General features: G+C 42.9%; 1 protein-coding gene across 4 annotated transcripts in view; it reads left to right on the top strand.

The window, feature by feature from the left end:
• CCNY (cyclin Y) overlaps nucleotides 1-24,926 on the top strand; it is a 220,707-nt gene that overhangs the window by 94,103 nt on the left and 101,678 nt on the right. The window contains exon 1 of one of the 4 annotated variants that reach the window (XM_068238595.1): nucleotides 11,309-11,407. The exons of the other annotated variants lie outside the window; for them this stretch is intronic. Within the exon in view, the coding sequence (XP_068094696.1) occupies nucleotides 11,389-11,407 (19 nt within the window). The 5' untranslated portion in view covers nucleotides 11,309-11,388. Of the gene's footprint in view, nucleotides 1-11,308; nucleotides 11,408-24,926 lie in introns of those variants that run through there. 4 annotated transcript variants of the gene reach the window in all.

Raw genomic sequence — 24,926 nt, 5'->3', positions numbered from 1 at the left:
AAAGGGGAAATTTGAGCGCATGGTGGCGGCCATTATCAGGTGCCTTCCAGCACCGAAATTTACCAATTTTGCCGCTAATCGTGGCTTCCCCAAAGCCGTGATAAGCGACTATGTAGGTTCATTTGGGTGCCCAATTAGCTGCAAAAGGTGGCCATTCAGCACAGAAAGGCTTTTGGAAAAGAAAACGCCTTGTGGATTACTATATTGCGGCATTGCATAGCGGGCACTCCTACAAAGCTGCTTATCATGGCTTTGCGGAGGAGGGGGCACATTACGGAGGGCTATTTAGTGTTAGGTGCCACTAGGGAGGGAGGTAAGTTTAGGCACCATGGGAAGAATTTAGGGTTAGGCACCTCCAGGGAGAGTTTTAGGGTTAGGCTCCACTAGAAGTGTGTTTCTTAAGGTTAGGCACCCCTAGGGAGGGTTGTTAGGGTTAGGCACCCGTAGGGGGAGTTTTGAGGTTAGGCACCATCGGGGGGTGTTTTAGGGTTAGGCACCACCGGGGGGTTTGGATGTCTTAGGGTTAGGCACCACTAGGGGGGGGGGGGGTTCTTAGGGTTAGACACCACTAGGGGGGTGTTTTAGGGTTAGGCATCACTGGGGGGGGGGGGGGTCTTAGGGTTAGGCACTACCAGGAGAGTGCTCTGTGTGAGAGTAGGGATAGGTTAAAATGTACCAGAGACGAGACAAAGTACAAGTTTTATACATACCTGGGGCTTCCTCCAGCCCCATCCGCACGGATTGCTCCCACACCGCTGTCCTCAGTCTTCTCCCTCTTCTGTACCGGGTCCAGTAACTTCGGCCAAACTGAGCATGTGCAGTGCGCTCCTCCACCTCTCTCCATCTCTCCCCAGTGGCTGGGAGCTTTCTGCACAGTATAGCTAAGAAAGAGAACATTAGTAGCAAAGAAGATAGTCTCCTATTGTATTCCAGTAGAGGAATAGTTAAAAAAAAACTTCAATTATCTATGCAAACGAGCTTTTCTGAGTTATTCACTCACTGTGGTCAAATACAGTCCTGTTTTCTGAAGCACTTAAACAGCCAAGAAACAGTGAGAGACAGCTTGGAATAAGGTTTTACTGCAGGAAAGTTCAAAGGGTCATTGTCTCTGCTTTGTTTTATAGTTTTAAAATACAGAATGTGGGTTGTTAACTGAAAATATAACTGAATAGCTGAAAATAAAAATGAGACTCCTTTATTTGCTACTAATGTTCCATTCATTATCCATATTACACATACGATTCATTATATCATAATTTTTTTTCGCTTCAGATTTGCTTTAAAGTGCATTTACAATCACAGAAAGGGAATTCTACAGTGGGGACAGGCTAAAATCACATGTCCTTTTATGAAGTCTAATTGTTTTCATTAGATGGTGCTATTATTCAGTGTAAACCGCTGTACACAAGCCCTTTGTTATGGTCTCTGACTCTTACTGCTCCTTTCACAAATGCTGAATAACTGAACTGTTCAAGGAAACCCACGTTAAGCCGCACACTGAATTGGATCACATTTCTACTATTAAATGAGTTACCAAAATTAATCTATAGTAAGAGCAACAATAGTTTTAGGGCTACGGATGATCCCTGTACCAGAGTAACCATTCCTGTTTACTTTGATAAAGGTGTCCTTTCTGTACTAAAAAAAATTGTCTGTGATAACCTGTATCGACACAAGTGAAGTGTTACATACTTGCCTATGTTAAGGAGATGCTCTGGATAATATAGAAGCAGTTGTGTCATGGTCAATCAAGTAAGGGGCCAAAACTGAAGACATAGTCATGGGCCTATTGTGTATGAAGATTTAACATTTATTTAGTAGTCTAAAGCTAAGTTGCATACCTATAGCGAGCGTGTGTGTTGGGGGCTCCTCCTCCTCTCCTCTTCCTCCTCTTCTTCCTCTTCCTCCTCTCCCTCCTCTTCTCTTCCTTCTCCTCCTCTTCCTCCTCTTTAAAGGCAGGATCAGGAGACGATTCTGCTGCTGCTACCAGATGAGTACACATCGCTGTGTGCGAGCGTTTAGTGGAGCCTGGCTCCAACTTCCTCTACAGGAATTTCTACACAGCAGCAGACAGATGTTTGCTTCTGAGCAAAAATTGCCTTGATAAAGGGGCCCTATGTGCCTTCGAAACGTTGGCCATATACTTTTACATGGAACCAATAAATATTTACCGTACTTTGGATGTACCAGCTCTTTTCTCTGTTGAGGATCAGGAGATTTTCTGGGATCAGGACTGGCAGCAGCAACAATTGTGATAGAGAAGAAAGTTTGAGGTAGAAAGCATGCAGCAGACAGGCCAAGGTCAAAGTAGGCAGATGCCTTGCAGGAAGGTCAGAGCAGGAAATAGGGGGAGTCAGGGTTACAAGCAGAGGTCAAATGGGCAGTTCAAGAGTTTGCAGATGAGCTGGGTTGGGTAATGAAAGCACAAACCGAGAGACCCAGCAGGCTGAAGTGTCTGGATATAACCGGGCAAAGTCAGTAGCTGACAGAACTGTCACTAAGTGCTGTGCAGATGGGCCTTTTTAGCAAGCTTGTGGCACCTCGGTATGCATTTTCACACATTGCAAGCTGCGCAAGTGCATGCAGAAGCATGGCAGAAACAAGGATTTCAATTTCCCATGATCTACCCAAAATACTTACACAGTGGAGTGATGTAACAGCAGGGAGGGGGGGGGGGGGGGGGGCTTGCAATCTGCCAGACACTCCCACAGCACTTAAAAATCTGGCCACTAGTCACATGATCAGCATTGTGAGAGCATCAAGTTAGAAGACTACCTTTCAACTTATAACGGTCCTGTTAATTGAGAGGTGAAGTTTTAAAGGTGCCTTTTCCGCTTTGCAGTGTAACGCACCGGATCTGTATTCCCTGATTCATAGCCAGCAGCGCGTCTGTCCGCTGTGACGTGATGCCGACATTTCAGGTGTTTGTGCTGAGCTGCTAACGAAGCAGAATGTCAGCGCATCATTCCCCAGCTGCCAGAGATCGGATAGGAGCTCTGTAAACAGCCCAGCCCTGTACAGACAGGAGTGACACCTTTTGCACAGGAAGTGGATTCTGCTGAACACTTAGTGGGCTTCCAATTTACAGCTACCCAGCAACTTCTTTGGAAGGAATCTTTGTCTTGTTTTTATATTTCATTCCTATTCATTCATTATGTTAAGTACTAAAACCTATAGAGCAGTAGTGTAGCTTAGGAGCTCTGGGTCCCAGTGCGAGTTTTACATTGGGGCCCCTTAAGCACTCTGTACATAACAATTGATGTGGAGCACCAAAAGCTGTCAAGGACACCCACAGTGTCAGGGGTGTAGGCTGGGGAGGAGAACCGTCTATTAGTGGATACAACTAGTCAAATCACATATAGAAATGATCATTACCAGATTAGTACCAATATAGAGCTAATTAAGTGGTTAAAGGCTGGTCCAGGGGCCCAGTGCAGTTGCTGTCTCTGTATTCCCTATTGCTACACCACTGCTAGAGATTAAGACTATTTTTAAGTGTTAGCAATTCCAACCCTTATGCTATGAGATTGCGCAGACTGCAGATGTGGTCATTATAATTCTGGTGTATGGCCTGCATCATCCACAGTACTTTACATAGTATGTAATCACATCATTAAAGTGTACTTGAGACTTATCAAAGTGTTGCAGTTATACTTGCCTGGGGCTTCCTCCAGCCCCCTGTGGACTGTGGGCTCCCTCGCTGTCCTCCCGGGTGGCTCCAATCCTCCGCTCGCCAGCCCAGTCTCTTCCTGCAGTCTGCCCAGTTGCTCTGTACTGCGCATGCAATCCCCAGCCGCGTGCACCCCCATCATGCTCCTGTCACTGGTGCGGAATGCTCCCGCAACAGGCCACGCATGCGCAGTACAGAGCGACTGGGCCGGCCAGTGGAGCATTGGAGCAGCCTAGGAGGACAGCAAGGTAGCCCATTGCCAAGAGGGGGCTGGAGAAAGCCCCAGGTAAGTATTAATGCAGCACTTTCATTAGTACCAAATTTAATTTAATTATCCCAGAGAGGAGCTCACAATCCAATGCCTGTACCTACATATTAGGCCATCGACAAGTGGCTGCTCTGTATTTCTGATCATTTCACATGTCTATTTCATCATGTCACATGGCACTTAACCCATTAGCAGCATCAAAGGAATTATTTTGTTTGAGTGCACTGCTTTTTACCTCAGCTGGCAGAACTGGTTGTGCTTTAAACTCTTGGAATGCTTTGATCTCGCTCTGCTAGTAGTGGATATAGAAACTAAAAGCAGATGTCCTCTGTTATTGTCTAATGCTGCCCCCTAGTGACAAGTAGCCATATACACATTACAGCAGTACTTATTAGTAGCAAGGAAATATAGCAAGTAAGAAATAAAAAAATGTGCTAAAATAAATTGGCCTAGAGAACTTGCAAGCCTTTAAAGAGTAACTGTCAGGCTGCAAAAGCTAATTTAAACCTCTATTCTCCTGTGTTAAACAGTTTAGAAGGAAGCCAAAAAGGCAATACTGAAGTTTAAAATCTTCTTACTTTTGATGTGTGCTGAACTGCAAGGTTGTTAGACCCAAGCTCTCAAAAGGACGACAGGCTGCATACCATACTGCAAAGCATTCTGGGGCTGCTTGGGTCCTCCCGTCGGCTGCTAGTGAGAAGTTACAGTCTCATGTTACAACAGCGTAGCACTGAAAAATCTCTGGGCAGAGTATATTGCATGAGTCCGCTATTGTTCCTAGCCACATGGCTAATCAATATTCACTGCACAGTAGTGTTGTCCATTACGGATCTTTTGTGTGAGTGGAATCGTTAGGAAGTAGGGAGGATATGACATCACAATTGGCTTCATAGGAGACAGACAAACATGGAACCTGCCATGAGCTGTCAGGAGCATCATTCTCTGCAAATACTATATAAAAATTCTGTGAAATCCAAACGTGGACAGTGAAATGCATATGTAATGTAAGTACAGCCAATCTTTAGCTACTGATATATGTGTTTTTTTTCTCTGAGACCCTATACCTAACAGCTCCTCTTTAAATACATTGGCTGCTAAAGTGTTAAGGGAAACTAAATAACTAAACAAATAAATGCAATAATCTATGTCATCTTTAACCACTTCACCCCAATGGGGTTTTTACTCTAACGGACAAGTGCGATTTTCACCTTTCAGTGCTCATCCCTTTCACTTGCCAACAGCTTAATCACTACTAATCACAATGAAATGATCTATATCTTGTTTTTTCACCACCAAGGCTTTTTGGGGTTCATATTTGTTTTCAGTAATTACTTTATTTTCTATGCATTTTAAAGTGAAAAACAAGTAAAACATGAAAAAATACACTATTTCTCCAATTTCATCCTCTATAGTTTTAATATAAACACTGCTACTGTGGATAAAACCCACACATTTTATCTGCCTATTTGTTCTGGTTATCACAAGATTTTAATTATGTCCCTAGTACAAAGTATGGTGATAATATAGTATTTGGAAATAAAGGTGTATTTTTCCCTGGTGTTTTTTTTTTTTTTTTTTTTGCACTATTTTCATTTGCACGCGCGGGAGCGTGCATGTGCACGCGTGGAGGCGCGCACAGCAGCAGCAGCAGCAGCACTGTCTGACTTATAAAAATGCCCTGAAGCCATTAAGAGGCTTTAGCAGGACGTTTTTATAAGTCAGCTTGTCAATAAGTGGTTAAAAGTTGAGTATTGTATGACATAATCTCCTCAGTGTGGAATAGGTGATATAATGTAATATTCCTGGCAGAGATGTGCTCTCCTTGTGCTTATGTGAGGTCACATACTGTAGCTGCCCTCCGGCTTGTAACACTGTTCCTCCACTGCAGGGGGTCGACTATTACCATAGTCCGTATAGGTTATTACACTGCTAATTCTATTCGGCACAGCTTGTGCCACTTTCTTGATCATCCCTCTATTAAATGGTCATTTCTGTCTTGCTCTCTATGCCTAATTACCCAGGATCCTCAGCTGTGCAGATAATCAGATATGCTACATTAAGAAATCAGGCGATTTCTAATGAATTAGAGATGGATTCTGACAGATGGCTGTAATTGTTTAGCAAAGCGACGCAGTCTGCTAATCAGTGTGGCAATTGCAGCAGCGCAGGTTTCCTACGGATTCAGCCAGCCTAATTAAATAATAACCTTAGGGGTGGGGAGGACTCCTCCAGTCAGGAGACTACAGATGGTGTTGTCGCCCAAGAATATTGTTTTTAAAGATCTTAAGATCAGTAATTGGTTCCTTTTGGTCACTCTGTCTGGGAAGTAAATATATAAAACAAGAAAATAAAAGTATGACAAAAAAAGGTAAAACTACATGTCAAAATGGTCAGCGGTTTGAAGGATGCAGGAAGTGATATCTCAGCAAAAGAAACCTATCACTTTCCAGCATTTATAGAACCAATCAATCTACATTATATGTGCAACAGATGGCTGCGAAAGATGCAACAACCAAGGCAAGATTTATACTTTTTCTGCTGTAAAGCAGGCAATACACAAATTGATTTTTACTGGCAGATTTGATCACTCTGACTGAATCTGCCAGTTATCTGCGATTCAAGTACAATCAGATTGTATCGAACAGTACAACGATGTGGTTCGGTAGATTTCATGGAAAAATCTGTGTGCAGTGTGTGTGTTTGGGAAGGGGGGGATTTCAATCCCTCTCTGAACAGATTCAGATCAGAGAGGGATTGATCTGTTGGCTACATTGCGTGGCAATATATGTGTGTATGGCGACCTGCAAGGTGCAGGACCTAAAAATTGCCAAATGAACTTACCTGGGGCTTCCTCCAGCCCCTCATAGTCCGTAGTCTGTAAGGTTCCTTTGGGTTCCCTCTTTTCGTCCACTGGCGGATCCGTTTGCCTGGCGACTTTGTGAGGAGTTGGGCGCAATTGCGCATGTGGATTACCTCCTAGTGCCCATGTTGCTCAAGCCTGTCGGCGTGAGCATTCTGCGCATGTGTAGTTCATTTTTTTTTTAAAAAACCGTGCATATGCAGAACGCTCATGGCTATGGCCGCACGAGCGAGATGGTTGTGTGGAGGGACCGTGCATGCACAATTGCACACAACTCTTCGCGAATTCGCCGAGCTAATGGAGTGGAAGAAGCACAGAGGACGCTGGGGGACCTCACAGACTACGATGGGCAGCCTCACTTTTTTTTCATTTGAGCCTCATTTTCTGCATGTAGCATCCCCTCTGCTATGACTATCTGCCCCCTTAGGCAGTAGGTACCCTAGACCCCGGCCTGTGTTGCCTTTCCACAAATCTAGCCCTAGTTACGACATTAAACTATCGCCTAGAAACAGTGACCTATCAGACATTACATGATACTGGCACCTAATTGTGTCATCTTTGCTATTCATTTAGTCCTTGTATATGTGTGTGTTTGGGGGGGGGGGGGGGGGGAGGGTAGTGTGTTGACATAAAGTTTGCACCTGTGCTCTCTTTTCATTTTTTTGTTGTTGTTGCTTACATGCTCCCTCCCCCTATATATAAACATGTACACCTCAACCCCCACCTTTTAAACAAAACCAGTTGCCTGGCAGTCCTGCACATCTTCCTCGTCAGTAGTGTCGAATGTCACAACTGAAATAGGCATGCAGCTAAGGGCAGAGAATCCGCAGGACTGCCAGGTAATCTGCATTGTTTAAAAGGAAATAAATACAGTGGTGTGAAAAACTATTTGCCCCCTTCCTGATTTCTTATTCTTTTTTGCATGTTTGTCACACTTAAATGTTTCTGCTCATCAAAAACCGTTAACTATTAGTCAAAGATAACATAATTGAACACAAAATGTAGTTTTAAATTATGGTTTTTATTATTTAATGAGAAAAAAAACTCCAAATCTACATGGCCCTGTGTGAAAAAGTGATTGCCCCCCTTGTTAAAAAAATAACTTAACTGTGGTTTATCACACCTGAGTTCAATGTCTGTAGTCACCCTTAGGCCTGATTACTGCCACACCTGTTTCAATCAAGAAATCACTTAAATAGGAGCTATCTGACACAGAAGTAGACCAAAAGCACCTCAAAAGCTAGACATCATGCCAAGATCCAAAGAAATTCAGGAACAAATGAGAATAAAAGTACTGTAATTGAGATTTATCAGTCTGGTAAAGGTTATAAAGCAATTTCTAAAGCTTTGGGACTCCATCGAACCACAGTGTGAGCCATTATTCACAAATGGCAAAAACATGGAACATGGAACAGGAGTGGCCGGCCGACCAAAATTACCCCAAAAGCGAAGAGAAAACTCATCCGAGAGGCCACAAAAGACCCCAGGACAACATCTAAAGAACTGCAGGCCTCACTTGCCTCAATTAAGGTCAGTGTTCACGACTCCACCATAAGAAAGAGACTGGGCAAAAACGGCCTGCATGGCAGATATCCAAGGCGCAAACCACTTTTAAGCAAAAAACATTAAGGCTCGTCTCAATTTTGCTAAAAAAAATCTCAATGATTGCCAAGACTTTTGGGAAAATACCTTGTGGACCGACGAGACAAAAGTTGAACTTTTTGGAAGGTGCGTGTCCCGTTACATCTGGCGTAGACATAGCACAGCATTTCAGCAAAAGGACATCATACCAACAGTAAAATATGGTGTTGGTAGTGTGATGGTCTGGGGTTGTTTTGCTGCTTCAGGACCTGGAAGGCTTGCTCGTTAACTATTAGTCAAAGATAACATAATTGAAATGCAGTTTTCAATGAAGGTTTTTATTATTTAGTGAGAAAAAAAACTCCAAATCTACATGGCCCTGTGTGAAAAAGTGATCGCCCCCCTTGTTAAAAAATAACTTAACTGTGGTTTATCACACCTAAGTTCAATTTCTGTAGTCACCCCCAGGCCTGATCACTGCCACACCTATTTCAATCAAGAAATCACTTAAATTGGAGCTATCTGACACAGAGAAGTAGACCAAAAGCACTTCAAAAGCTAGACATCATGCCAAGATCCAAAGAAATTCAGGAACAAATGAGAATAAAAGTACTGTAATTGAAATCTATCAGTCTGGTAAAGGTTATAAAGCCATTTCTAAAGCTTTGGGACTCCAGCGAACCACAGTGAGAGCCTTTATCCACAAATGGCAAAAACATGGAACAGTGATGAACCTTCCCAGGAGTGGCAGGCCGACCAAAATTACCCCAAGAGCGCAGAGAAAACTCATCCGAGAGGCTACAAAAGACCCCAGGACAACATCTAAAGAACTGCAGGCCTCACTTGCCTCAATTAAGGTCAGTGTTCACGACTCCACCATAAGAAAGAGACTGGGCAAAAACGGCCTGCATGGCAGATATCCAAGGCGCAAACCACTTTTAAGCAAAAAGAACATAAAGGCTTGTCTCAATTTTGCTAAAGAAACATCTCAATGATTGCCAAGACTTTTGGGAAAATACCTTGTGGATCGACGAGACAAAAGTTGAACTTTTTGGAAGGTGCGTGTCCCGTTACATCTGGCGTAGAAGTAACACAGCATTTCAGCAAACGAACATCATACCAACAGTAAAATATGGTGGTGGTAATGTGATGGTCTGGGGTTGTTTTGTTGCTTCAGGACCTGGAAGGCTTGCTGTGATAGATGGAACCATGAATTCTACTGTCTACCAAAAAATCCTGAAGGAGAATGTCCAGTCATTGTTTGTCAACTCAAGCTGAAGCGATCTTGGGTGCTGCAGCAGGACAATGTCCCAAAACACACCAGCAAATCCACCTCTGAATGGCTGAAGAAAAACAAAATAAAGACCTTGGAGTGGCCTAGTCAAAGTCCTGACCTTAATCCTATTGAGATGTTGTGGCATGACCTTAAAAAGGTGGTTCATGCTAGAAAACCCTCAAATAAAGCTGAATTACAACAATTCTGCAAAGATGAGTGGGCCAAAATTCCCCCAGAGCGCTGTAAAAGACTTGTTGCAAGTTATCGCAAACGCTTGATTGCAGTTATTGCTGCTAAGGGTGGCCCAACCAGTTATTAGGTTCAGGGGGCAATTTCTTTTTCACACAGGGCCATGTAGGTTTTTGAGTTTTTTCCGTCACTAAATAATACAAAACCTTCATTTTAAAACTGCATTTTGTGTTTGATTATGTTATCTTTGACTAATAGTTAACGGTTTTTGATGAGCAGAAACATTTAAGTGTGACAAACATGCAAAAGAATAAGAAATCAGGAAGGGGGCAAATAGTTTTTCACACCACTGTATGTCAGCCTCCATATCCCTCTCGCTTCAGGTTTCCTTTCAGGAATGGCTTATCAGTAGGGTATCGCAAACCTCCTTCGCTAAACAGTGGGTACTGGCAGTTGAACAGTAATGTATGTACTTTTTTCATTTTGAAAAGTCACATAAAATTCACAGAAAGTGGATTCAAGCAGGCTCAACCCTTGTATGTAAACTGACATCTCCCTCAGCCACTCATTTCAAACCACATCGGTCTTTAAAATCACTCTATGGATAATGTTGTGTTGTGGTGATCATTGGGTTTTTTAGCAATGTTGTTTCCTCATGGGAAAGTATTTACATCACTTCCTGCCCAGCCAGGAAGTCCATATGTAACTTCTATGTCACAGTGCCTCTATTGTACTTTAGCTGTTTCATAATTAAAGGGAAGTGTTAGCATGTGAAGATTTTTTTTTTTTGTTTGATGGGAGACAGATAAGATTTGCATTTTATTGAATTTAAATGTGAAAGTGATTAAGCTTACATAATGAGATTGTAACATAATTACAGAAGTGTAAGAATAGCGTCGGATCTCTATTTATATTTGACATCTCTATAATGACTTGTGATTTGAGGCGTGCAGCTGCAAAGCTGAAGGAAAACTGTCGGTGGTGGATTGAGCACCAGTTTAGCTACACATATTTAGCCTGTATTTTGCAGATCATAATAATTTATTACATGCAAAATTATTTCAAGAAATAATTTTTGTGAAAAGGGGAAACAAAAGAAAAACCTAAATGTACAGTTCCCTCCTCCACTCTTCATCAGAGCCCCGCCCCCTGCAGCGATGTAGTTGTAGTATGTAGGGAAGGATGTGACTGGTTTCAACTGAAACCACTCATCCCTTAAAGAGGAACTCCAGTGAAAATAATGTAATAAAAAAGTGCTACATTTTTACAATAAATATGTATAAATGATTTAGTCAGTGTCTGCCCATTGTAAAATCTTTCCTCTCTCTGATTTACATTCTGACATTTACCACATGGTGACATTTTTACTGCTGGCAGGTGAAGTCAGTAGAACTAGCTGTTGCTTGCATTTTTGGCAGTTTGAAACTGCTGTAAACAGCTGTTATTTCCCACAATGCAATGAGGTTTACAGACATGAAACCTTGGTCCTGACATCACACTGTGGAAGGTGTTTCACCAATATATTAGTTATACGGACCCCCCTGATGATCCATTTGAGAAAAGGTAAAGCTTTTTCATGGGAAAGGGGGTATCAGCTACTGATTGGGATGAAATTCAATTTTTGGTTACGGTTTCCCTTCAAAGGACCACTGCAAACATCTTAAAATTTAATATACTGTATATGTAAATACATACAAATGACAAGCATGTTTCTTCCAGAGTAAAATGAGCCATAAACTACTTTTCTCGTATGTTGCTGTCACTTACAGTAGGTAGTAGAAGTCTGACATTACTGACAGATTTTGAGCTAGTCCACCTCTCCATAGGGGATTCTCAACATGGCATTTGTTTTTATAAAAACACTCCTTGAAAAAGATTTATATAAAGATGCTGACCAGCCTCCATGCCCGCTACACGCTTTTTTGGCAGTTAGATGGAGCAACTGCCATTCACTATGTGCGTCTGAAAATAAAGAAAACCCTGAGAATCCCCGATGAGGAGATGGGCTAGTCCAAAACCTGTCAGTTCTGTCAGATTTCTACTACCTACTGTAAGTGACAGCAGCATAGGAGAAAAATAATTTATGGCCCATTTTACTCTGGATGAAACGTGCTTCTTATCTGTATATATTTACATATATTTTAAATATTAACCACTTTACCACTGAGGGGTTTTACCCCTTGAACACCAGAGCAATTTTCACCTTTCAGCGCTCCTTCCATTCATTCGTCTATAACTTTATTATTACTTATCGCAATGAAATGAACTATGTCTTGTTTTTTTTTCGCCACCAATTAGGCTTTCTTTAGGTGGGACATTATGCCAAGAATTATTTTATTCTAAATGTGTTTTAATGGGAAAATAGGAAAAAATGTGGGAAAAAATTATTATACAGTTTTCAGCCATTATAGTTTTTAAATAATGCATGCTACTGTAATTAAAACCCATGAAATGTATTTGCCCATTTGTCCCGGTTATAAAACCGTTGAAATTATGTCCCTATCACAATGTTTGGCGCCAATATTTTATTTGGAAATAAAGGTGCATTTTTTTCAGTTTTGCATCCATCCCTAATTACAAGCCCGTAGTTTATAAAGTAACAGTGTTATACCCTCTTGACATAAATATTTAAAAAGTTCAGTCCCTAAGGTAACTATTTATGTTTTTTTTTCTTTTTTTCTTTTTTTTTTTTTTATTACAAAAAAAAAATTGGGTAATGTGGGAGGTAATGAGTTAATTTATTGTGTAAAACTAATGTATTTGTATATGTAAAATGCATTAGGGTGTAGTTTTACTATTTGTGTTCATGCGACCTGTAGGCGTCCGGAAGGACGCTTACAGGAAGCACTACGAGGCTGGGAAAATCACAATGATCGCACTGTTTCTCATAGAAGCAGCAGATCATTGCGGGGGCTTAGATCAACGAACGGGAATGGATTTTCCTGTTCATTGATCTCCGGGCGAGCGGGCGGCGTGCACGAGCACCAGAGCGTGCGCACGAGCGGTGGGAGCGCGGACAGCGGCGGTAGCGCAGGAGGTATGGATTTCTCCGTCCCTTGGTTTTTTAAGGGGGGAAAAAGGGACGGAGAAATTCGTACCGCGGGGGGGTAAAGTGGTTAAAATTTTTTGCGACAGTGGGTCTTTAAAGAGGAACTGTAGTGAAATTGACGTTATGAATAAAATTTCTTATTATTACAACATTCACTTATAAATTATGTAGTCAATGTTGACCCATGTAAAATCTTTTCTCTCCCTGATTTACATTCTGAAATGTTATCACTGGTGGTGACATCTTTAGTTCTGCCATATGATCTGTACAGAATGTTTGTTACTGAGAGTTCTGTGCACAGAGGGAGATGCTGCTTGCTTGGCAGTTGAGAAAAGCTTTTATTTCCCACAATGCAACGAGGTTCACACACAGCAAACTGTCAGGATCATGGTCATAACATCACACTGTGGGACGGGTTTTACCAATATATCTGCCATACAGACGTCCCTGATGATCTATTAGCGAAAAACTAAAGATTTCTTGCGGGAAAGGGGGAATCCGCTACTGATTGGGATAAAGTTCAATCCGAGGTTAAAGTTCCTCTTTAAGGTGCTCATTTATAGCACAATATTTTCCTCAGATGCAGTCAATCAGATTTGCAGAATCGGACAGAAATTATCGATTGTGTCCATAAACTGGTGGATTAGGGCTCTTTCTCTCTTCAAATTGGATCATAAAATCGAATCTTGCGATTGTCTAAATTCTTTATTCCAATTAAGAACCATTTTACATTTATTTTCTCCAAATACTGCATGGTTTTCTGTACAATTGGGTTGTACAAATCTGAGCAAATGATGGCATCTGGGAAAAATCGTGCATCTGCAGAATGAAGAAGCCAATACCCCACTGTGAATGTAGCCTCACACAGACTGGCATACAGACAAGGTTGTCAGTTTCCAGGAGTCATTTATGGACTGGGCTGGCGGGGAGCTGGAACAAAAAACTCTGCGGCCAAAATCCTGCAGCACATGTTTACTCTGATAAGGAGGGTTACTATTAATATTAGAGAAGTCCTTCCTGTGGGTGTGCACATCTGACTTAAACAGCACTAACCTTTTGAAGAGAAACTGTAACCAAGAATTGAACCTCTTCCCAATCAGTAGCTGATAGCCCCTTTCCAATGAGAAATGTTTTCTTTTTCTCGAATGGATCATCAGGGGGCGCTGTATGGCTGATATTGTGGTGAAGCCCCTCCCACAGGAGACTGTGAGGATCATGATCCTAGCAGTTTCCTGTCTGTGAGCCTTGTTGCATTGTGGGAAATAACAGCTGTTTACAGCTGTTTCCAACTGCCAAAAAAGCAAGCAGCATCTCCTTCCACTGACATCACTTACCAGTAGTAAAAATGTCGCCATGTGATAAATGTTAGACTGTAAATCAGGGAGAGGAAAGATTTTACAATGGGCAAACAGTGACTGAATCATTTACACATAATTATTGTAAAAATTAAGCACTTTTTATTACATTATTTTTATTGGAGTTCCTCTTCAACAATCCTGACAATATTCTGTATTGCAAACATTTTGAAGACTTTTTTTTTTTGTTTTTTTTTTTTCACATAATCCATTCCAGGTTTGCTGCATCACTTATTTTGTTCTTTGTTCTCCAGGATTTATAAGCTGGTACTAGGGCTGTGGGGCTGGAGAAATTTTGGGTACATGGAGTTGGAGTGGGAGTCAGTGGTTTCATAAACTGAGAAGTCTGAGTCGGATGATTTTTGTTCCAACTCCACAGCCCTGGTAAGTATTAGGGCACAGGTTTGTGGAGTTGGAGCAATTTTGGGTACCTGGTGTCTGAGTCAGTGGTTTGATAACTTGAGGAGTTGGATGTTTTTTGTACCGACTCCACAGCCCTGGCTGGCACTGGTCTCTCACATTAGGCACCATAAGTTTTGCCTAGAAGTGTCACTCTTATAATAGCTCCTCCTGGGGTAAAATATTTTATATTTTGCAGATGCAGTTTATTAGTTGTCCATATACTGTAAATAAATAATGAATTGGTAATTGAATGAGACATAATGTATTTTAACCACTTTGTCCTCCTTGACGTATAAAAACGTCAAGGAGGACATGCGCACTCCCGCGGCCGGTCGCGCGCGTGCACGCGCACTCCCGGCCGCGGATTCGTTAGCCCAGGAATCAATGTATCGGGCTATGGTGCCCGATCACTGATTCCTCTCCCCCCCCAGAAAAAGCGATAGCTTCTCTCGGAAGCTACGCTTTTACTGACTCTATGTCCCTCTAAGCGTACATTGTACGCTTAGAGTGACGTCATGTAAACAAACTCAAGATTGCCATCTTGTGGCCAAAAAGTAAAACTACATCTAAAAGTAAAAAAAATTACAATACACAAATATTACCCCAAATAAAACACTATTTATATCCCACCCTCCCAAAAATCCCCACATAAAATGTTTAATAAAAAAAACAAAAACATTACTATTAAAAAAACACAAATATTTACCTAAGGGTCTAAAATTTTTAAATATCTATGTAAAGACGAAATATTTCCATATATTTTTTTTTTTTTTTTAATAAGCTTGTAAATAGTGATGGATGCAAAACGGAAAAAAATGCTCTTTTATTTCCAAATAAAATATTGTCGCCATACATTGTGATAGGGACATAAATTAAACGGTGAAATAACCGTGACAAATGGGCAAATACAATACGTGGGTTTTAATTATGGAGGCATGTATTGTTTTAAAACTATAATGGCCGAAAACTGAGAAGAAATGAATTTTTTCAGTTTTTTTTTTTCTTATTCTTACTGTTAAAATGCATTTACAGTAAGGTAGCTCTTAGCAAAATGTACCCCCCAAAGAAAGCCTAATTGGTGGCGGTAAAAACAAGATATAGATCAGTTCATTGTGATAAGTAGTGATAAAGTTATAGGCTAATGAATGGGAGGTGAACATTGCTCGGATGCATAAAGTGAAAACGACTGAGAGCTTAAGTGGTTAATACAGAAAAAAAACACACACATATGGACAGGTGTGTCCAGTATACTAGCTGTGTGAGGGGTGGGGCCTAGAATGTGGTGTGTAGTGGTGGGTGGAGTTTAATGTGCTGGATTGTTTGGTGGTTATCGGCTCTCGAGATGTAAATCCCAAGCTTGAAGGAGACCACAGAGGCTGAATGTGTATCCTGCATGGGCTCATTGCTGGTAATGGGTAGAAGAGTCAATGATTTTGAGGTGATGGAAATTTTATGTGTTAGCTGGTGATTGAACTTCAAGCTGTATAATTTTCCATAACATTAACTTAATTTTTACATCATGTTTATTGACATTAGCACCTCTAGTAACAGATGCCCTCCCCTTGCTGTTAAAGTGGTTAATTAACAAAGGCTTTAGGTTTCAGCTTTTTCATGTGACAGCAGCTTTGTCATGTGACGTGTAATGTAGGTTTTATGAGCACCTGTTATCAGCAGATCCTCACAAGTTTGCCTCAGGCAGCATAGAGTCTGATGCCAATGTGTGGTAGGTTTACTTCAGAGGGTACCTGTAGTCTCTCCCGCTGAAAAAAAGTTAGGTGGAAGCCTCCAGATGGTCTAGAGGCTTCCCGATGTTCCTGCACTGGGATCTTCTAAGGAATGGCCCTTTTCCACTAGCTGCAAATCCTCAGCCTTACCGTTGTGTTTGAGTTTTAAAAAACGCATTGTAGTTCACTTGAATGAGAATCCTGGCAAAATCACCCCACTCAATTTTACTATGCTCTCTCAAAATTTTGCAGCGATTCTCATCAGGGCTGTAGAGTCGGTAAAAAAATCATCCAACCAACCAACCAACCAACCAACCAACTCCGGTTTATGAAACTTCCAACTCTAGGTAACCAAGAATTACTCCGACTCCACAGCCCTGATTCCCATTCAAGGGAAGGAAAACGCATCTTTCAAAATGCAATGGAAACGTTGCAGATTCGCAGCTAGTGGAAAATGGCCCTAAAGAAAACCTAAGGCACACCTTGGGTAAGAAAACGCATATAGAAGAAGAGGGGAGCTTTTGGATATTGTGGAGGCTTCCTGCGCGATAGCGGCTCCAACTTACTGCGCAGGTTGGGCCATATTTACATAGGCCCTCTACAGCTGTGCTTGTTCCTGAGGAGCACAGCCCTGAACTTTGCGAGCAGCAGCAGAGGACGGCATAGAAACACTCTACAAGATCCAGAGAGAGCATGTGGATTATAGCGCAGGAGATTTGGGCGCAGCCGGCGCCACCGTAGACCATGATAGGAATTACGGCTATAGCGGTGAACAGTGAGTAACTTCGGCGTAGTCAGAAGACGGAGCTGAAGTTACTTTTTAAACATTGTAGATCGTCCGCCAGCAATAGCTGGAAGACAAATGACATAATTCCCCACCATCCACGTAGACCTGGAGGCGGAATAGTAATAAACGCTGCCGGGACTCACTGCAGGAGCAGGATAAGCCATATATCAGCTGTATCCTGTGCCAAAGTCTCCTGGTGACTAATTCTCTTGTACACATCTAGAGGTCTCCCACTTCTTAGGTATGTGATTTTTTTTTTTTTATTGATTTTTTTTACCTGAGGTTCACCTTGTGTACACTTTAAAGTCGAATAATGCTTGAGACCGCGCTCCCCTCCTGTCCCAAAAATCTAAACGCTCTTTTTTGAGGCTATGGAGCTTCCGGGAGCAGAAAGTGAGGGGTCATTTTTCCAGTTTAGAGACGGCAGTAAAACTGCCAAATAAGTTACGACTCCTTTCCTGGCACCTGTCCTAAATCAAAACCTCAAATTGGGTTGAAAGACCCTTTAAAGGATAAAAATGATGTACAGTAGAAGCTTTCAAGATTTAGTTACCTCTCAACTCAAATCCTGCTGAAATATTAAAGAAAATAAAGTTTTGGAAGTGATCTCTGAAGTAATTGATAACCTCTTTTGTTCAGATCACAGTAATACACATTGAAATTACCATGCAAGGCCCAAGCAAAGTGCTGAGATCACATTGAGATTGCCTTCAAAGAGCCTTTGCTGCGTTTTTCTCTAAAAAAAAAAAAAAAAAAAAGACTTCTTTCTACTGGAATATTTTGTCAGGTTACAAAAGCCACCCGGAGACACACAGAATTTATGCTCCGGTACTTTCATGGGAATCTGAGGCTAATGAAAATCATCAATACGAATAAATTCAGTGGTGAATTCAAAAGACCAGACAGGCTTAAAATGAAACTCCTTTTCTGGGTCTCTATTATCTTACTATTTTTGTATAGCACAAGAGTGTAGTTCTACTAATAGGAAAAGCTATAAGGCCGGGGACCCACTTGCAAAATGCTCTCAAAAACACTTGCCACTTAAAAGTGGAGCGATTTCCGTAGCAATTAATTTGCTCTGTATAGCAAACTAACCATGCAGGAACATAGATATTTGGAAATTTTCTGTACACCAAGGTAGAGAGCTACACTCCAGTTTACTGTGTTGCGTTACTTTTTTAGTTACCTGGAAGTTTGTGTGGATAGAGGCACCCAGATCATTAAATAATAGTTTTCTGTTGGCATAAAATCATAAAAAGGAGAGGTGTTCTCTTACCTCTTCAGAAGATGGGACACCACCCATCAGTTCCAACGTACAAACATGGGCAATGCAAGCTGAATATGAATCTGTGGTTGCCTGGAGTGAAAACTGCTTGTGAAAATGCAAAGCTTTGACTTTTCTTATAAAAATTCACCTTGGTTAAAGAGAAGCCGTAACCAAGAATGGAACTTCATCCCAATCAGTAGCTGATACCCCGTTTTTTTGCATGAGAAATCTATTCCCTTTCTCAAATAGATCATCAGGGGGCCCTGTATGGCTGATATTGTGGTGAACCCCCCCCCCCCTCCCCACAAACACCAAGGTCCTGGCATCACACTGTGGGATCCTTGTTTCATTGTGGGAAATGACAGCTGTTTCCAACTGCCAAAAAAAAGCAAGCAGCATCTCCTTCCACTGACCTCACCTGCCAGCAGTAAAAATGTCACCATGTGATAAATGTCAGAATGTAAATCAGGGAAAGGAAAGATTTTACAATGGGCAAACACTGACTAAATCATTTATACATAATTATTGTACAAATGAAGCACTTTTTATTACATTATTTTCACTGGAGTTCCTCTTTAAGTCCTTAAACCAAACCTGTGAGGATTTTTTTTTAAAATTAGACACTTACTTAACCACTTGAGGACCCACCCTTTACCCCCCCCCCCTTAAGGACCAGCGCTGTTTGATGGGATCTGTGCTGGGTGGGCTCTGCAGCCCCCAGCACAGATCAGTGGGCACGCAGAGCGATCAGATCGCCCCCCTTTCCTCCCCCCTATGGGGATGATGTGCAGGGGGGGTCTGATCGCTCCTGCCTGCAGGCATATTGCGGGGGGGCACCTCAAAGCCCCCCTCCGCGGCGAAATTCCCCCCTCCCTCTCCTACCTGTCCCCTCCCCGGTGATCCGGGCTGCACAGGACGCTTTCCGTCCTGTGCAGCCAGTGACAGGACGTCCCCTGTCACATGGCGGCGATCCCCGGCCGCTGATTGGCCGGGGATCGCCGATCTGCCTTACAGCGCTGCTGCGCAGCAGCGCCGTACAATGTAAACAAAGCGGATTATTTCCGCTTGTGTTTACATTTAGCCTGCGAGCCGCCATCGGCGGCCCGCAGGCTATTCACGGAGCCCCCCGCCGTGAATTGACAGAAAGCAGCCGCTCGCGCGAGCGGCTGCTTCCTGATTAATCAGCCTGCAGCTGGCGACGCAGTACTGCGTCGCTGGTCCTGCAGCTGCCACTTTGCCGACGCACGGTATAAGCGTGCGGTCGGCAAGTGGTTAAGTAGTGGGAGGCCTCTGGATGGTCCAGGACACTCCTTCTTTTGGCCATGCTCCCATCCACATAACAGTGCATCTGTACTGGGCATGCACACGTGCAATCCACTCAGATGTCCAGTAGAACAAAGCCACTCATGCATGGAGGAAAAAGCCGTGCATGAGTGGTTTCATTCTTCTGGGCATGTGCGGACTGTACACATGCATGCCCAGTATGGATGCGCTCGCCACGAGAGCATATATTGGATAAGCTCTTGTTGAACATACCTAAAGGGACCCAGCGCTGCAACAGTGGGCTGCAGGAAGATTGGGGAAGCCTCCAAACCACAGGTCCTCGAGGACCCTATCCATGCCAGTCTTTAGGATGGACTGAGATATGTGTTCTACTTGATGAACAACACCTTTCCCGATTCAGAACTATCAATTAATTTGAGCTGTGCCAAATATACAATACAATAACATTTCTATAGCGCTTTTCTCCCATAGGACTCAAAGCGCTTAGGCTCTCTTAGATTCAGTAATTGGTAGAAGGATGAAGTATTCACACAACCAAAGTTATAGTTCTGCAAATGCCAAACTGAACAGGTGGGTTTTCAGTCTGCATTTAAACACGTCCAGGGATGGAGCTGTCCTGATCTGTTGAGGTAGCGAGTTACAAAACGTAGGGGCAGCATGACAGAAGGCTCTGGGACCAAAAGTTTCCAAGTGGACTCTGGGTATGACTAGATTATTAGAACCTGTGGATCTGAGAATGCGGGGATTGCTACGCAGCTGCAACATATCTTTCATGTATCCAGGGCCCAGATTATTCAGGGATTTAAATGTCAGTAGGCCGATCTTGAATAGGACCATCCATTCTATAGGTAGCCAGTGAAGGGAGTGCAGGACTGGCGTTATGTGGCAGTGACGGGGTTGGTTGGTTAGCAGTCTGGCAGCAGTATTCTGTATCAGCTGTAGGCGGTACAAGACCTTTTTTGGAAGGCCAGTGTAGAGAGCATTACAGTAGTCCAGTCGGGATGTGATGAAGGCATGGACTAAGGTTGGCAGATCTTCTGGGGCGATGAGGTGCTTGATTTTTGCAATGTTCTTCAGGTGAAAATAGGATGATTTCTCCACAGCAGAGATTTGAGTTCTGAAGTTTAAATTCCCATCAATTAGAACTCCCAGGCTACGCACATGATCAGAGCTGCGTAGATCCGTGCCTCCTATCCCAGTGATGAAGACTGCAAGTTAAGTTGTTTTGTTATGCTCTGCCCTCCAATCAGAAGGACTTCAGTTTTGTCTGCATTTAGTTTCAGCCAGTTGTCATTCATCCATTGCTATAGTTCTCGTAAGCAGGCGTTTATAGTTAGAGTTGGGTCTGTCACACCAGGCTTGAAGGAAAGATATAGTTGGGTGTCATCTGCATAGCAGTGGTATGTCAGGCCATGTTTTTGGATTAGTTTTCCAAGCGGTAACATGTAAATTGTGAAAAGCAGGGGAGAGAGGATTGAGCCCTGGGGCACCCCATACTTAAGTGATACAGGGGTGGACCTTCCTGTCCACCCCATAGACACTTTGTGGGTTCTGCCACTCAAGAAGGATTGGAACCACTGAAGAACTATGCCATCAATGCCGCAGTATTCCTGTAGCCTGTTGATCAAGATTTAATGGTCAACTGTATCAAAGGCTGCAGAAAGGTCTAGCAGTATGAGGATCGAGCACTCTCCTCTGTCTCTTGCCATGAGCAGGTGGTTGCATATTTGGATGAGGGCAGTTTCAGTGCTGTGGTGTTTCCTGAAGCCAGACTGGAATGGGTCATAACTGTTGTTTTATAGGATTTTGGCTTCTAGCTGGAGGTAAACAGCTTTTTCAATTAGCTTGCCCAGAAAGGGGAGGTTAGAGACAGGTCTGTAGCTGGTCATTGCATCTGGGTCCAGGGAGGGTTTTTTGAGGAGAGGCCTGATGATTGCTTCCTTCAGTAAAGCAGGAAATATCCCTGATTGTAAGGAACAGTTAACAATTTTGAGGAATACCGGTACAAACAGGTCGGGGCAGTTCAACATGAACTGTGTTGGGCCAGGATCCAGGTCACAGGTAGTTAGGTGGAGGTGAAGGAGGATGCTTGATGTGACTTCTTCATCAATTTCTTTAAAGTTTGACCAAGGTGTTACGTTGTCTCTGCTAATGGTCTTCGGCGCTATATTAGGCTCAGATGCTGTAAGTTGGATGGCGGACCTTATAGCGGAGACTTTGTCTGTGAAGAAATGGGCAAATTGGTCACAGAGGTCCTTTGAAGACTCGATATTAAGTTTTTGACATGCCGGGTTGCAGAGTTTTTCCACTGTGCGGAATAGTTGGGCTGGTTTGTTAACTGCATTTGCAATCTCTTGTGATAGAAAGGATGATTTTTTTCCCCGTGATTACCTTTTGGTAGTTCTTCAAGTGCATGAGGACCTCAGCACCTGAGGAGTTCAACATCCCTGCTTCCAGAGGCTTCCTACTACTGAGGTGAGTATCTAATTTTGTTTTAAAATCTGCTACAACTATGCTTTAAGGTGGGTTGTTTAAGCCAATATGGAAGCTTAACCATTTCAGCCCGCGGGGATTTTTCACCTTATGCATCAGAGCAATTTTCACCTCCCATTCATTCGCTAATAACTTTATCACTACTTATCACAATTTATTGATCTATATCTTATTTTTTCCGCCACTAATTAGGCTTTCTTTGGGTGGTACATTTTGCTAAGAATTATTTATTTATAAATGCATTTTAACAGGATTAACAGGAATAAAATGGAAAACCTCCATTATTTCTCAGTTTTCGGCCATTATAGCTTTAAAATAATCCACGCTACCATAATTAAAACCTATGTATTTTATTTGCTCGTATGTCTCGGTTATTACACCATTTAAATTTTGTCCCTATCACAATGTATGGCGCCAATATTTTATTTGGAAATAGGGGTGCATTGTTTCCGTGTTGCGTCCATCACTTTTTACAAGCTTATAATTTAAAAAAATGTTTGTAGTATACCCCCTTCAAATGCATATTTAAAAAGTTCAGATCCTTAGGTAACTATTTGTCGTATTTTTTTTTTTTCATTATAAAATTTATTTGGGTAATATTTTGGTGTGGGACATAATCAGTTCATTTTTAATGTTGTTGAATGTGTAAATTGTAATGTAAAAAAATGTGTAGATGTAGTTTTACTATTTGGCCACAAGATGGCCACCTTCATTTTTGTTTTCCCTCCTTGTACTTCTCGCTAAGCGGAAGTACAAGGGGGATGCGTAAATTTTTCCGGGCAGAAGAACTAAAGCCTCATGTTTGAGCGCTTCGGTTTTTCTGCGGGGGACAGGGATCGGTGATCGGGAACCATGTTCCCGTTCACTGATCCCAGGGCTACCGGGGGACACAACGGGGGCGCTCCCGGGGGAGTGTGCGCCGGAGCGCAGCACAGCAGCCGCCCGGACGTTAACTTCACGTCCGGGCGGCGTAAATGGTTAAAGGACATCCGAAGTGAAAATAAACTGATGAGAAAAACTATTGTATCTATCCTCCTCCTCCTAAAAATGACTTTTTTTTTTAGATATTCCACAGTTTTATTTTATATTTAAATCTAGTTTTTAAGTTTTTTATGGTTTCATTGTCTCTGCTCAATGACACCTTCATTGAAGTATGCTAGAGCTCAAATCTATGAATTATTGACCCTTTTTATCTCTTTCCTGCTCTCAGAAGCCACTTACTGACAAGAAATAATTTTATGGTTGTAATTACTATTCAGTGGGGGCAGGGCTGGATTTACCACAAGGCACTATAGGCATATGCCTACAGGCGCCTGATGACTGAGAGCGGGTGCCTCCCTTCTTCCCTATTCAGAGTCCTGAGCAGAGTGTAAATGAGAGGTTACTCACCTGGCTCTTGGCATTCCACTGACCAGATCTCCCTTCAGCTGGTAGCACCACAAGCTACTTAATATTGAGGGTACTTCTGGCTACCTAATACTAAAGGGCACTTGCAGATACCTAATACTAAGGGGCACCTGTAGCTAACTATGACAGGTAAGGGAACTAAGGGAGAAGTGATGGCTGGGACAGCCAGCACACTTGTGGTGCAATTTGGCGGGGTTTGTACGTTCATGGAAGGTGATATCTAGGGTGCCAGGACATCTGCACCTATGGGCTCCTGAGATGTAAATTGGGGCATGAATGGGGGTAATGCTATAGTCTGACCTGGTCCCGACCCGTACAGAAACTGTCACTTGCATACCTGCTTTTTAACTCTTTTAGGCAGAGAAAGGAAAAACAAGGAACACAGCCTAGTTATTTGTGTGCTTGGCACTGTACATACCCATGTCTGTCTAATCATGTCACATGTCACCTTGGTTGTCCTTTAAGTAAGAAGAACATGGAGGCAGCCATATTTATTTCCTATTAAAAAATACCAGTTGCCCGGCAGCCCTGTTGATCTATTTGGCTGCAGCAGTGTCTGAATAACACCAGAAACAAGCATGCAGCTAATCTTGTCAGATCTGACAATAATGTCAAAAACACCTGATCTGCTACATGCTTGTTCAGGGTTTATGGCTGAAAGCATTAGAGGCAGGGGATCAGCAGGATAGCCAGGTAACTGGTACCAATTAAGGACAAGGGCATTTTCAGGTGATCTGTGCTGCGTGGGCTCTCCAGCCCACAGCACAGATCAGGAGGCACGCAGGGTGATCATATTTCCCCCCTTCTTTCCCCACTAGGGGGATGACCTGCTGGGGGGGTCTGATCACCGCCGCTCTGTGTGGCCGAGTGGGGGGTTCCTCAAAGCCCCCCTCCGCAGCGATTTTCCGCCGCGCTCCCTTTCCCTCCTTCCCCTGGGCGGCACAGAACGGCGATCCGTCCTGCGCCGCCTCTGATAGGCTTCAGCCTATCAGGTGCCGGCGATCCCCGGCCAATCAGAAGCCAGGGATCGCCGATCTGCTGTACGGAGGCTCGCAGGCTGTTCACGGAGACACCGTCCGTGAACTGACATGGAAAGCATGCAAAACCACTTCCGACCTGCCGCCGCCTATCGCGTTAGGCGGTCGTTAAGTGGTTAAAAGGAAATAAATATGGCAGCCTCCATATCCCTTTCACTTCAGTTGTCCTTTAAGAGCACAGCTGGTGTTACTTTCACTTTCAGCAGATTTCAGTAGCTCCTATCTCTGGAACTACTGGATGCTTTCAGGCATTCACATGCAGTGTTGAGCTGCGGTA

The sequence above is a fragment of the Hyperolius riggenbachi genome, chromosome 5, assembly GCF_040937935.1.
Source record: "Hyperolius riggenbachi isolate aHypRig1 chromosome 5, aHypRig1.pri, whole genome shotgun sequence".
NCBI classification, from domain to species: Eukaryota; Metazoa; Chordata; class Amphibia; order Anura; family Hyperoliidae; genus Hyperolius; species Hyperolius riggenbachi.
The sequence above is the reverse complement of the archived record's forward strand: the minus strand, read 5'-3'. Positions and strand labels throughout refer to the sequence as shown.